Source organism: Micromesistius poutassou (genome assembly GCF_964030765.1).
Source record: "Micromesistius poutassou genome assembly, chromosome: 19".
Classification (NCBI taxonomy): Eukaryota; Metazoa; Chordata; class Actinopteri; order Gadiformes; family Gadidae; genus Micromesistius; species Micromesistius poutassou.
In genome coordinates, this window is record NC_140289.1 from 1,965,388 (window position 1) to 1,980,362 (window position 14,975).

General features: G+C 49.1%; 1 protein-coding gene across 1 annotated transcript; it reads right to left on the bottom strand.

Annotated features, from left to right (window-relative positions):
- Positions 1 to 10,531: 10,531 nt before the first annotated feature.
- On the bottom strand, positions 10,532 to 14,717 carry LOC311364083 (low choriolytic enzyme-like; the record flags this gene model as incomplete). Its single annotated transcript, XM_084484096.1, has 8 exons — positions 10,532 to 10,673; positions 11,536 to 11,617; positions 12,027 to 12,205; positions 12,638 to 12,755; positions 12,967 to 13,113; positions 13,406 to 13,447; positions 13,589 to 13,619; positions 14,646 to 14,717. The coding sequence occupies 8 exons, from the start codon at positions 14,715 to 14,717 to the stop codon at positions 10,532 to 10,534; spliced, it is 813 nt and encodes a 270-aa protein (XP_084340222.1).
- Positions 14,718 to 14,975: the final 258 nt, after the last annotated feature.

A 14,975-nucleotide genomic window follows, 5' to 3' on the forward strand; every position in this document is an offset into this window, starting at 1 on the left:
CCCTCACCCACTCACTCACTCACTCACTCACTCCCACACATACACACACTCACTCTCAAACTCAAACTCACACACACACACACACACACACACACAAACACACAAAATCACTCACACACACGCACGCACGCACGCACGCACACACACCGCCGCGTTCCTCAACCAGATACTTACATTTATTTGAAAGGCTGGGAGCCAGAGGTTTTTATTTTATATTTATCCAGGGCTGGGCTCAGCGGTAGTAAAGGCTTTACAGCAGTAGCTCCCCCGTCCCCGTCTCCCCCCCCCCCCCGCTAACAGAGGTTGAGCTGACCTTGTGTTTCGCTCGTTGTGACAGCGTCGCTGCGTACCGCCCACGGCCCCCCGCGAGGGTCACGCACAAACGCGCACCAACCGCAATCCCGGGAATTAGCCTCAGCCTTAGATTAGAGGCTTTTTTTTCCCTCCCTCTTTGTTTGTTTATGTTGTGCGTTGCGTGTTTCATGTCGCCACCCGGCGCAGTGTCGTTTCAGCGTTTAAGTGTCCGTCCGTGACTGCAGTCCACGTCCGCAGCGCTTGGCGAACAGCATGCGCTTAATTCTTTGCCTTTTCTTTGCCGTTCTCCTACCACGAAAAAGTCGTAGATTTATGTTAATTGGCCGTGGCGCCCTACGTCGTCGGATAATCACAAACGCGGCCGCCGGTCCGCCTCGTGTTTACTGACGAGTAGAAGGGAAACAAAAAAACAAAAAGTGGATTTGGCTCCGGGCAGTATTGATCTCTTATTGATGGAGGATGTTCGCCTTCGTCAATAAGACAACATCGGCCGTGTTTTCGGAACCCCCACCCCCCCCCCCCCCGGACGTCCCGATCGGTCTCCTCTCTCGTTACCTCCTTCCCTTCGCCCTCAGCCCCGCCCCCTCGCTCATTCGCCCAGTTGGGGGGGGGGGGGATGAGAGACGGGTTTGACGCTCGCCTCTCGCCCGCTTCCACGGCCACGGGGCCGGAACAAAACAAAATGGCGACGACGGTGCTAAGCTGGCCGTTGACTCCGTAGCGCTTCGCTGCCCTCTCCTTCCTCTCAATCCGTCTCAAGACAACATGTCCGCCTCTTACTCTTACCCCTGGCCCCTCGCTCGGTACCTCCCGCCGTCGCTCTCTCTCTCTCTCTCCACCTCTCTCTATCTGGACCTCTCTCTCTCTCTCTCTCTCTCTCTCTCTCTCTCTCTGTGGCCCTATCCACCTCTCTCTCTCTCTCTCTGTCGCTCTCTCTCTCTCTCTCTCTCTCTCTCTCTCTCTCTCTCTTTCATTTTCTCTCTATTTAGCTCTGTACCTCTCTCTCTCGCTCTCTCTTTCTCTCTTCTTTCTTTCCTTCTTTCTTTCTCTCTCTCTCTTTCTCTCTCCCTCTTCTAACTGTACCTTTGTCTCTGTGTCTCTTTCTACCTCTCTATCTGTACCTCTCTCTCTACCCCTTTCTCTCTATTTATCTGTGTAACACCCTCTGCCTCGCTCTGTTCTCTCCTGTGCCTCTCTCTACCTCTCTCTACCTCTCTCTCTCTCTCTGTACCTCTACCTCTCCCTACCTCTCTTTCTGCTGTTCCATTCTCCTCGCCGCAGCCCTAACCTCCCATTTTACACTCCACAGAGCAACCACTGTTTTCTTTTATCCCTCCCCCCTCCTCACCCTTTCCCCCCCCCCTTCCCCCCTTCCCCCCCAAACACACCACAACCTAACCCAAAAAAATACATCTATGGAGTCCCCCCCCCCCAATCCCCCCCCAGTCCCCTGCCAAAGTCCTCCATAATGTTGCAGGTCCAGCACACTGCAGTATGTTAGTTCTGGAGAGTGCAGTACATTCAGGTTGGATTCCATTGCACAGCGAGAGGGGAGAGACAGCGCAGACTGCTGCAGTATATTCATTTCTGCTCTCAGGAAACGTATTGCAATCCTTTGGGAGGGGGGAGTGGGGCAAAAAATAAAAGTACCTTGTCATTACGACATGCGTGCGTCACGTTCGAAGGAATGATTTGCTTGATTATAAAAGACACAGATCTCGTATTATCCTCTGTTTTTTTTTTAAACGATGTGGCGGAATCACAAGATTAGGGGTGTTAGGAGGATAACGACGGAATATCTGTTTGGTTGTAATCAGACTGATTGAATGCGATGTGCTCTTGTGCTTTGTGAGGAAGGACGGTTATCGCCGACTGTCATAGTCTACGTTTCAGCGGTGCCGCTCTGCCACCTTCTGCCTTCGCAGTGTTAGCTTGACGAATGTACACCGTACGCATGTGCAGAGAGAGACGCAACGCTGAACAACACAACACAAAGCAACACAACAAGCGACCAAACAAAGGGCAACACTTTGATCCTTTGTTTGTTTTGTGCGTCTTGATTTTGTGTTGTTCTTGTTCTTGTTCGTGATGTCATAGCAACGCTCACTAAGGGTCTTTTCGCTCATATTCGACTCACACTCACACGCGCTAACGTGACAACAAGCCGACCTACACAAGCCAGACCCACGCTTTAAACAAGCAAACGCTTTAAACAAGCTAATTTTAATGTGTGATTAATCCATCAAACTATTGTCCGCACCTCTTCATTCGTTTCAGGCTTGAGAACTAAAGAACAACTTCAACCGTCTCCATAGAGAACCACACGTTGTTGAATAGGGTGAGCACGCTCAAGTCCAATTAGCTTTCACGCTCATCTAATGTAGATAGCTGCTCAATAAAGAGCTGCAGACAAGAGGAGAAATGCAGGGAGAGGAAAACTGCAAACAAGAGGGCAGAGGGAGTTGAGGAGAGTCTCCGAGCGGTGGAGGAGAGGGGATGACGGAGGGGGGGAATTATTTTGTTGACAGACAAGGTTAAGGTGTCAGTCTCAACAGCTGATGTAGAAAATACACAAATACACTATCGAACACGCATACACACAGATACAGACACACACACACACACACACACACCTTTCAGCTCTGCTTCACAGTGCCTCTCTCTCTCTCTCTCTCTCTCGCTCTGTCTCTCTCTGTCTGTCTCTGTCTGTCTCTGTCTCTCTTTCTTTCTCTCATCTCTCTCTCTCTCTCTCTCTCTCTCTCTCTCTCTCCCCCTCCCTTCTGCTTCTGCTTATAATATTTCATACTGGCAAGGTAACATCGCTCAATTTCACGCTCCGGTGCCCGACCTGGTCGCGTGCAGACTCACACCGGCACGCAACATGTTAAGTTATCTAAACGGAGGGAGAGAGGGGGAGGGGAGAGAGGGGGAGGGAGGGAGGGAGGGGGAGAAAATGGTGTTTCAATTAGAGTGTTTGATACAAGGCAGGAATGGAACACGAGCTTCTCCATACGGAGCCCCCCAAAGACACACACACACACCTGTGAGGAGCGGAGGGTATCAGACGTAGCCCGCGCTCCAATCAGTGGATGGAATAAACAGCATCAACCAAGCATCCCTGGCAGTCCTTCACAATAAAAGTTGAAGAAGTTTGAGGGTATTTTGATGGATATGCATAATTGTGTATGTATTTGCGTATATATATATATATTTGTGCGTATATATTTGGGATGCAATCAATGCCCATCCAAATACAAGTGTGTACACACACACACACACACACGCGCGCACACACACACTCTATTTTTTGATGGAAACCTTCAGCAATTTCTGTAACACGGGCAAAATCAAATTTCAATCGCTGAACCACTCTGCATTCAACTCAAAAAGCCCATAAACAGAGGCGCGGCTTATTTTTCAGAAAAATAAAATATAGTGACCTTGGCTGCTGCTGTGAATACCAAAACCCGGGAGGGGAAAGATGGCGTCGAGGTTGACCCGTGGATGACTCCTCTTTGTAACTGAAATTCCGAGGCGAATACAAAGCCATGTCCCCTGCGGCCCCTCCACCCGACGATAATGGCGACAACCAGCGTCAACAAAAACAATGTGCGTCGCCGCGGAGACGGACTGAGCTCGGGGGCGGTGACGAGCGGCAAGTTAATTGATTAAGTTTTAACTTAAGCTTAAGTTAAAAACAATGTTATTTAAAGTACGTCGTGGGTAATCATACACCAATGGAGTGCCAAATATGTATCTGGAATCACAAATTGGTTGAATTAATCATACTTATAATTGGGAGGGGGGGGGATGATAAACAAATACTCTGTTAAAAATATGTACAACACATCTCTGCAGGGAGTGCTCGTCCCCACAGGAATATTATGTTGTACACAAAGAAAATAAACATATAAATTAAAGCAAACATCATTTTCCTCCCCTTATCTGCCATGTCTTTGAGCAAAACACATATTTAAATGCGTGTATTTGTTTTTGTGCAACATTCCGTTGAAATAAATCTTTTTATCATCGGGGACGAGTCAGTGGGCGCTACTGAGAAGCGAGTAATCTCTTTTATTCTCTCATTGTCGCCAGGCGCCCTCACTATCTGACTGGTAATAATAATAATAAAAACACAACATCCGACGTTACAAAACCCACTAATCATCGTTGACGTTTGGTTAAACCTTTTTTTTCCTTCGACCTGAATTTCTCCGCCGTTCGTTGTCAACCAGCCTCAGGTGTTCCCTTCCAATAAACAACGTTTGTTATTAAAAGAAACCTAGAAAAATGAACCATGACATTTCAGTTAGGCCTAGCATGTGCGTGAGGCTAGCGCCGCGGCGCCGCTAAATCGCTCCGACGCAAACGCTCCGCGCTCGACGAGGGGCGGGGCCTGACACGGGGGGGGGGGTGCTCTCTGATGTCGTACCCCGGTGTCCCTGTCATCTCATCGCTGTCCCCCCCCCCCCCCGCAAACACTTTAGACACGTACAACGTGTATAATTGCTGCGTATAATTAGCCCCATTCCGCCGTAATGAAATCAGCACCGGCAATTATGCAATCCCAACCTTTTGTTGTGCGAGCCTGAACGTACACACACACACTTGCGGGGGGTGGGGGGGGGGGAGAAAAGAAAACCAGAACACACTCCATCTTGGGATACTTCCTTCCTTCCTCTCCCCCCCCCCCCCCCCCACCCCGCCCCACAACACAACACAACACAACACTCTCTCACTATCTCTCTCGCGCCATCGTTCAATCATTTGTACGTGGAGGCGTGATGTCAGCTTGGATGTCTTTAAACACGTGTTCACGGTGTGACGCTTCAGAGTGTGTGTGTTGTGTTGTACCCGACGCTGTCCCCGAGTCCCACACTGAGTTGGTGTGAGAGACAGACAGACAGACAGACAGACAGACAGAGATATGACGGGCGAGATCAAGTCGAGCGTAAAGTCGAGTTGATGAAGGTTTGTACTTTTTCGGGGGGGGGCGGGGGGGTGGAAGGTACAGCTGCCGTTAGCCGGTAACAGGCTGTCGAGGGGTTGTGGCGGGGAGGCGACTTAGGATCAGGATGAGAGATGTGAGTTAGGAGGGGATCAGTAAATCCTCTCTGGATGAACCTGGCAATCTCGATCGCACTTTGAGGCGCTTTACGTCTCGTCCCAACACTGGATTGCCACCTTTCCTCATCGCCCGACCTCATTGCTTCTCACTTTCTCTCTCTCTTTCTCACTCTCTCTCTCTCTTTCGGACTCTCTCTCTCATTCTCTCTCTCTCTCTTCCTCTCTCTCTCTCTCTCATTCTCTCTCTCTCTTCCTCTCTCTCTCTCTCTCTCTCTCTGACTCTGTCTCTCTCTCTCTCTGACTCTGTCTCTCTCTCTCTCTCTCTGACTCTGTCTCTCTGACTGTCTCTCTCTCTGACTCTGTGTCTCTCTTTTTCTCTTTCTCTTTCGCTCCTTTCTCTTTATCTTGATTCCTCAATCTCTTCCGTCCTCCTCCTCCATTGGTCGCCCAGAGGGAGAGAGAGAGTTGGACAGACAGACAGACAGAGAGAGAGAGAGAGAGAGAGAGCGCAAATCGCCTTCGCTCACATCACCAATGAACACCTTGTTATCGTCTTGTTCTCCCGGCGGCTCGTTTTCCCAGGCCTCAATCCAAGCTGGGATTGCGACACTAATGGGTCCCCATCATTTTCCGACAGGAGCAATTCCTCATCATTGACTATCGGAGCGGTAGGGGAGGGAGCGCCGAGGATGTGCTTCTCCAAAAGCCCGGAAGTCCCGCTAAAAGACTAAAGTGTGACTTTGATGTTTACCCGAGGTCTTAGGAGTGTAGTGGTGTCAATTCCCAACGGACATAGTAGTAGCCCAACCTTTTAGCCGCTCCTGATCACATGCATCTCTAGTCACACATAAAGACCTCAGCACACTCGGCGAGAATCCAGGTTCATATTGTGGTGCAAACCCAGAAAATAAAGAGAACTATATTGTTGTTAACAAACAGACAAACAGCAGGGATTCGTTGCTGGCTGCATCCAGGCCTCAAGTATATTCTGGACCTACAATCCGACATCCGGTATTTTTGCGTCTTTCCCAGTGACGGCAGTGTGCCCGGGGCTCAAGCAGCCTTTCGGATGTAAAGACAGCCTAGCCCAGGACTCACGCCACCCCTATTCTGTGGACGCGGTCCCTCTTTGGTTAGATTCCGTGGCGTCCTTCCCTACCTTCTGTACACTTGTGTTTTCCGAGGGGGGAAGCCTTGCATGTGATCCAAGACGATGGATGGCAGATGGACGGATGGCATACATGCAGCCGTCGAACGCTCTCAGTCTCGTGCCACTTGGTAGTTTCAGATCAGGCATAGCACGAGTGCGTTGAGCCAAGTAGCGTTGTTCCACTTCAGGAGGGCCGCTATCAGTCTTCAATATTGCAAAGGAGTACTTTCGTCAATATCACATCACAGTGTTTCACTTCAATGGTCCATAGTTGTATTATTCTTAAATGTGGCATCATACTATTTCTCTCCAATATAGTATTTTGTGTCTACTCTGCTCGCAGCGTTTGTGTATCGTTGCACAACAAAGCGCGTCTCCTCAAACTCCTCCGCAGAGTTTGGAGGACGTTTCATCAGTTTCTCCTGCGGTGCCATCCCAAATCTGTTGTTTTCTCCTCCACTTTATTCATTTATGTCTTCAAAACGTTTTCCGTCGTAAGAAACACAACTTGTTTTTCTGACCCCATCACCCCCCCCCCCCCCCCCCCCCCCCCCCGTCTCCCCGGATGGAGCCGCCCGATAGGTCGACGAGCCTGTGACCGCGCGGCTCCCCCAAAGGAAGCTGAGGCGTGACCCCGCCCGGCGGACACTGATGCAGACTGACACCGACTCACACACTCGCACACACACACACACACACACACACCACACACCACACTCGCTCTCTTATGCTTTTAAGGTTGCCAGCCTGTGTTGTACGCCCAGGGTATAAATCCTCCTTATGCATTTTGTTTCAGAGAAACACTCTGCTGCCATGTTTCGTTCATCGAGCGGTGGACAGGATGTGTGTGTGTGTGTGTGTGTGTGTTCTAGGGGTGCCTTGTCTGGGTAACGTTTTAAAAATGCTTATTTGCGGGGCAGCAGTAGCTCAGGAGGTAGAGCGGGTTGGCTGGTAAACGCAAGGTTGCTAGTTGGATCCCCGGCTCCTCCTAGCTCTGAGTGTCGCGGTGTCCCCGAGCAAGACGCCTCACCCTGACTGGCTGACACCGCCGTGTGTGAACGGGTGCATGAATGGGTGAATGTCAGGCCATATTGTAAAGCACTATGGATAAAAAGCGCTATATAAATGACATTTATATAGTCCATTTATTTGAAAATGCTTATCTATCAGAAGAATCATCGGTTTTGCGGATCCACTACGGTGTATGACATGTACGCATGTCGATGGTGTCACCCATCGCACTCCTGATCATCCCTGGAAGGAGGGACCCCCCCCCCCCGCTCTGCGTTCCTCCTCAATATTTCTTCCTTGCTAATTAAGGGAGTTTTTTTCTTGCCCTCTGGTGGGGCTAGGGTCCGGGGGGGATGTCATAAATACAATTGAATTGAAATTGAATTGAAACGATGAAGCGGAACTTAATACTTTAACGGATGTGCTTGCAAAAAAAAAAAAAAAAACACCCCATGCTAGGCCTTTGGATGAAATCGACTCAATCGTCCGAAAAGGGGGCATTCTTTGTATTACGCTTAAAAAAGAAAAACCGGCTTCGACTGTGGCCAAACTCTAAATCAAACACTTTGAATCCCGAGCCTAATTACCCGGGCGGCAGGCGGCTCGGGCCTCTGCAGAGGGGAGGAGTGTGTCGGAGGAGCGGGAGGAGCGCAGCGTGCGCGGCGTGGCGTGCGTCGGCGGGGGACGGCCTTCCTGGGCGAGGCAGGTGCACTGATCTGAGGTAATGGTACATCGCGGCGAGCGGCCAGCGAGTGGCGCCACCCCCCCACCCCCCACCCCCCCCCCCCCCCTCATCTGGCGAAACGGCGGTTCCGGCCCTGGCGGGCTTATTAGCGGTGACATCCTAGATCAGAGTGTGTTTGGATCTGCTCAGCACTGCTCTCATTAGAAAATACATTCTAGGGGAGGCCCTGCTGGTTCGTGGCGCACTGTACTGCCCTTTAAAGCTCGCTCCCCGGGAAAAAAACGCTCGCTCGCGACACGAGCGGTACATTCCGTGCTACTCCATTATCGGGGGGCACTTTGGCTTCGCGGGGGGCACGAGAGCAAACCGCTGAACTTAACTAAGCACTTGGCATTTCATGTTGATTCATTCTTTGCCTTTTTTTTTCTTTCTCCTCATCGCCCCCCCAAAGCACGCTGTGACCGGGGGAAGGTGTTAGTGTAATGCTCCTCACATGCTCAGGTGAATGTTGGGCTTACAGGGATCACGTCAGCCGCTCTTTGAGGCTCACTAAGACGTCTACGTTTTTACACAGAGAATCTGGGTCCGTCGTTTGAACTTTGAACCATCTCGCGACGATGTCATTGGACCCCTTTGGCTGAGAGATGATCCTGCTTTAATCCTGATGATGGCGGGAGTCACGCTTAGAGTCATCGCCAAGGCTCAGTGTCCCCAGTGGAGCGGTCTTTGGCATACAAACAGAACACGACACGCTAAATAGTTCAACACGCACAAGGAATCGGAAATGTTGCACGGCGAGCGCGACTGATGTGATGCTTGATGGGACATTAAAGCGGCCGTCGATGTCCGCTTCAACTAGGCTGATGTTCATGCCCTTGGCATCGGGGGGCGTTCCTCTGTAGAGAAACGCATGCAAAGGGTGTGACGGTTTTCGGGACATACATGTCCCATAACTGGGACATGGGCCATGTCCCAGTTATGGTCCCACGTCGACGTAACGCAAGGACCACGCAGACGCTTTTCACGCAGTCGTGAACCTGCTTTGGTTCTGCGTCGGGTTTTAGTGAACGAACCAATCGCAGCCCTTGCTGCTGCGTCGCCTCGACGCAAGGTTGGAATTTTTGCGTCCTCCTTGCGGTGGACGCAAGGAGGGTCCGTAACCCCCCCTTGCGTTTGCGTCGACATACCTGACCAGGACCAGAAGGGTCCTGTTACAGGGTCATCACACAAGTAAAGAACTGTGCAATAAGCGAGATAGCAACACGTAACTGCATGTACTTCATATGTTGTAACCTTTTGTAACAGCATGAAGCTCCACAATGTGCATAGCATTATGTTAAGTATAGCTGTTGAGGGAGACTGTAATGTTACGTTATGTAATGTCGGTGGCAGAAGGTGTCTCTCATTCAAAAGAAAGCACTAGTCTGAAGACCTGTGTCCTTCTCAAACCTTTCATCGTTCACTTTCACCGACTTCTGTGTGATGTACTGATGTACGAATGCAATGTACGGGGGGATACAATGGCTTGTGGTGCGTGTGACCTTGGACTGTGCTAGTTCTGTTGGTGCGTTGAGGCCCTCGCCCTCTGTGAAATCAGACCTGGTGGGAGGTGGATGAAGAAAGGCCGTACCCGGAACAATTTCATTCGTTTCATATTTTTTTCTAAAGTTCAAGCTATTTAGCTACTGCTCAACCCTTCTACTGGCCTGGCACAGAATGAATTCGTTTTTTTTATTTTTATAACGTGGCTTTATTCTTCACACATGAAACTGCTTTTAACACAACAATGCACAGTGAATGACGGTGATGTGCGTGTCGGGAACTTTTTGTTCTCGTACCGCAATACAACATGGAATCCATTGTATTCGTGATGTCAGCAATCACGGCCCGAACCTTCAACTGCCAACCAGTTCAAACCTTTTTTACATTTCATTCGCAATATAACCTGTAATGGCATAGGGAAATGTAGGGTAGGGTATATTTAGCGACTATTTTCACAATGGACCTATCAAACTTTCTTTTGAATTTCTTTTGATAGCTGAAAGGTAGGATATGAAAGATTTGTGATTTCAAGCCAGCCTCACGTCTAAATTTCTCTCCTCTCCGCCCTCTCCTCTCCGAAAGTGAGGCTCGCTCAAACTCAACAGTAGATTTCGCTGCAGAGTCTTAGAAATGAACCTAGATCCATGTAGCGGTAAAGTTAGCATCTACATGACAAAATGTGTTTTAGAACAAATTTCAAATAATCTCATTTTGCATATCGTACCGTTTCAGACATCAATAATCCCCGCTTGGTAGGGCGTTTAGAAGCAGGGGGACCCGCATTTGTATAGCTTGTTGATCTTTTGAATGTCAATCGCGGACATGCCTTGTCTCTGTCCGATGGGGACGGAGGCATCGGGGATGGGAGTGATGGTGTCCTTCCACGCGGAAGCGAAGGCCCTCCTGGAACAAAAATACAAAAACCCCAAAATGTATTACATGTGTGGGTGAGATATGGTGTAGGTTGGAGGACTGACCATCCCTGGAGTGAGGCATCACTCTTCTGTCTTCCTGCCCAGGGCATCGGCCAACTGTTGAAATCGCCAGTACACAGTTGCTCAGTGCAACTCTGTGTGTGTGTATATGGGTAAGCTATAGGGCCGTAGTGGAGGAAGCTAGCCACCTATATACTACAGCATGACAGCTAGTGCTCTAAGCTAAGGGCCCTAGCCACCCTCTCAAAGCAAGAGTTTAGAGTAATTTCTGTTATAAACCCTCTCTGGCAAAACACACTGCTTACAAAAGGCAATTTAAATTGTAACTGGTCCACATTTATAAAGCGCTTTTATCCAAAGCACTTTACAGTGTTGACTGACATTCACCCATTCATGCACACAATCACACACTGACGGCGGAGTCAACCACGCAGGGCGACAGCCAGCGCGCCAGGAGCAATCAGGGTGAGGCGTCTCGCTCAGGGACACCACGTCACTCAGCTAGGAGGAGGAGCCGGGGATCGAACCAGCAACCTTGCGGTTACCAGCCAACCCGCTCTACCTCCTGAGCTAATGCCGCCCCAAATGCAATTGCTTTATTAAATAATAACACAAAAGATGTGTATGTATTTGTTTCGCGTGATGTAGTCTGTAATGCAATGTACTATTTTGAACTGTCTCTGAGGTGAGGCCCAAAGCCCTTTTCCATGCGCTGCGTGGAATACGGCGCTCACTAGACCCGTACGTGTCTCCGCAGCCAACAGCCGGACCTAACGGGAGGTCCAGCGTTGGATGCGCAGCAACGCGGCAGACGGCGGTGTCACTCTTACCTTCCGTAGTGCATCACCGACTGGTAGTCGTAGGGCATGCCCAGGTTGTTGGTCTCCCTCTTCTTGAAGTTAGATAATTGATCTTTCCAGAGAGAGAAGGAAAAACAGAGGTGATTCTGTCACTGTCACTCAACACCGGCGTGCATGGTAGGCACCGTTTCATCCAGTACCACAATACAACAAGGCGGTCCGTGTATTCATGATGTCTATGCATCAACCCCCCACGTTAAGAGGCAAGTGTCGTCGTTGGAGGTTTGTCACTCAAAGGCGGAAGGTTCCAGGGTCAGATCCCCCCCACCCCCAAGCTCTGCAGCCTGCTAGCACTAGATCCGTGAATTCCTGACACAGACCTCCTCAATCCCACATGTCGTCACCCTAATTGGCTGCGGCCCAAAGCGCCTGTTTCACCGACGCCGACGATACAAAATTCATCCGTGGCCCGGGGCTCTCTTCTGGAGGAACAGCGAGCCGCGTGATGAGGTGATGCTTACCCGGCTGGATGTTCTCCCGGTGGATCTGGACGTACTGGTCGCGGTCGCTGCGCGCGTGCTCGTGGTTGAAGCCCAGGGCGTGCATCACCTCGTGCTGGATGACGCCGTTGCTCACGCAGCCGAACCTCTGCAGAGAGATCACCTGGCGGCCCCCGTTGCGGCCAAGATACGAGAAACACCTGAGGGAGGGAGGGAGGGAGGGAGGGGGGAGAGAGAGAGAGAGAGAGAGAGAGAGAGAGAGAGAGAGAGAGAGAGAGAGAGAGAGAGAGAGAGAGAGAGAGAGAGAGAGAGAGAGAGAGAGAGAGAGAGAGAGAGAGAGAGAGAGAGAGAGAGAGAGAGAGAGAGAGAGAGGCAGGCACTATGAAGCAGAGCTGAAAGGTGTGTGTGTCTGTATCTGTGTGCATGCGTGTGTGCGTTCGATAGTGTATTTGTGTATTTTCTATATCAGCTGTTGAGACTGACACCTTAACCTTGTCCTGTCAGCAAAACACTCTGATCTTTGTACAGTAGATACAAACGCCCTGCTATTGTCTGTTCCCCATCAACAAGCCGTGACGTCAGCGGATAGGTGTATGAGGATATGTATCACGTTAGTGATGTTATGAACTGACCCGTATAAGGGCTTAAACAGGAGGTACATCCGCTGGGTTTTCCTGGGGATGAAGCGGATGCAGGTTTCAGAGTGGAAGCCCTCCAGGGCCTTCATAATGGTCGCCACCTCTTCGGTGGCTGGGGGCGGGCGCAGAAGGAACCAAAATACACTTTTAATGACAGTTACATTATGACACAAAACAAACTCTTCCTGCGGTTATTGTTGACGCTTTAGGCCCGAGCAAGGTGCTATAAATAACAAAAATGAAAGAAAAAAAAACACATTACGCAGAATAAACAACCCTTTTGTGTAATTGATGTTAGTTAATTAATTAACTTAAGACCGTACCATATTGGCCACTGATTGTGAAGGGGATCTCCACCTTCCCGTTATCAGACATGGACCACAGACAGCTTAACGATTTGCTGTAGCACTTCATGGCCGTCCTTGTGCGGGGAATCATCAAATCTCCGTCAATCAGGATTTCAGGGGATTCTAGGAGTCACATATGACATCGGTTATTTTGGACATTTTTGAAGTACCCATAGTACACATAAATATAATGGAATTAGATTGATATTTGTCGTACATGTTTGTTAGGAAAAAGGAGAAAGGATCGAAAAGACGTGCCCCATTCCGGTATGTTTCTGCCCCATTCCAGGATATTTCCGCCCCGTTCCAGGACATTTCTGCCCCGCTCCAGGATATTACTGCAGTGTTCATCCGGACCGGCCTATCAGACTTACTGTAATACCCAGAGCTCCACTCTGAGGCATATTTTCCTTACCTTTATTCATCATGAGGATGGTGTCTCCCACTTCCATGGTGTCTAAACCACAGAACCAAAAGCATCACGTTACTGAAAGGTCACACAGGTTGAGTCACAACAGTGTGAAAACAGTTTCTTATTTTGAACGCAAGGTAGCCGAGAGTGTGAACGCTGTCAGTGAGACGAGGTGCTTGAACTCACGGTTGACGTTGGATTGCTGTTCGTCTCCCTCCTGAAAGGAAAGGTTGCATTGCGTTGTAAAAGTTGTACCACTTTTCATTTCTTTCACAGCATAGACGTGTTAATTATGTGTTATATTTAAGCAATCTTACACGAGATGGCGTTCTTGAATGTCATTATTGGTACGCAAAGCACAGCTGTAGGTACGGCTGTGCTCCTGTGCTTCAAGTACCAATAATGACATTCAAGAACGCCATCTCGTGTAAGATTGCATCTTCATTATCAACAATATTGTAAAATATTGTTCATATTGTGGGTTGATTTGCCCTCAAATTCAAGCTTTCTGCCCGAGTTCATCTCCATCAGAAAATAGTTCCTATAGTGACGATAGCCGACTCTTGGACAGTTGAACGTTGTTATGGAAACTAGGCTCATGAAAGTAGTTTCGGCTAGTTAGCGTAGCGATACTTTCTGTAATTAGGCACGATCTTTTTGTCCGTTCTTTCACCAGGCATTTAAACACGCTGGAGAATGGGAATTGACCAATCGGAGTGCTTGCTTAAACTTGCGTGTTATTGAATTTGGCCTTCAATGGGTAATGTTTAAAGAAAAACAAAATGAGTAGCTAATGTTCCATGGTAATATTCTCCAATGTCATATATATATACAGGCTATGTTCTAGTGACTCATACAGGGAATACATGTTCTGAGTTTGTGTAATAGCCGTGTTACCCTGATGTGAATACATTGTTTTTCAATTAATTCAGGTTAGGGATCATTATTCACTTCAGTTGGTGGGGGGTAATTTGATTTACAAATGTTATGTTCCATAGCGCTAAAGTATGATGTAATTAAAACAAAAACATGAACTTGGAAGAAATTGCGACATCCATTATATCCACATGGCTCTTTAACAAGGACGACAACGAAAATGAAAAAAAGAACAACTGTAAGGGGCTGTAAATCATATCCGACCAAAAAAGGTTGCAGGAGGCCGCGACGTATAATATACTGTCCCCTTCCTGTGTCACGCGGTGTGGAGAGATAGTGGAGGTAAATCCAGTCGGCCATTGCTTACCATGACGTCCTGAGCCTGAGAGACAGCCAGCAGAAACAGCACCAGACCCAAGGTGACGGTCCGGACGTCCATCTTTGTTGCTCTGACTTGGGATAGGGTCTGGATAGGAACGGAGAGTCGGTTAATTTCAAGAGGAGCTCTCCTTGTTGGTGGCCTACGGTGATGGTACTCTCCCAGTCAGGGCAAGGGCTTTATATACTGGTGGTCGAGGTGTTTTCCTGTTTGCAATGGTGGGAGTGGTGGTGAATTTTAGTCTTGCTGTATACAGCTTATGGGAGTGCCCCATTTTCCCACCCATTTTCTGCACTGTTCAAACATAGCTCCAACGTT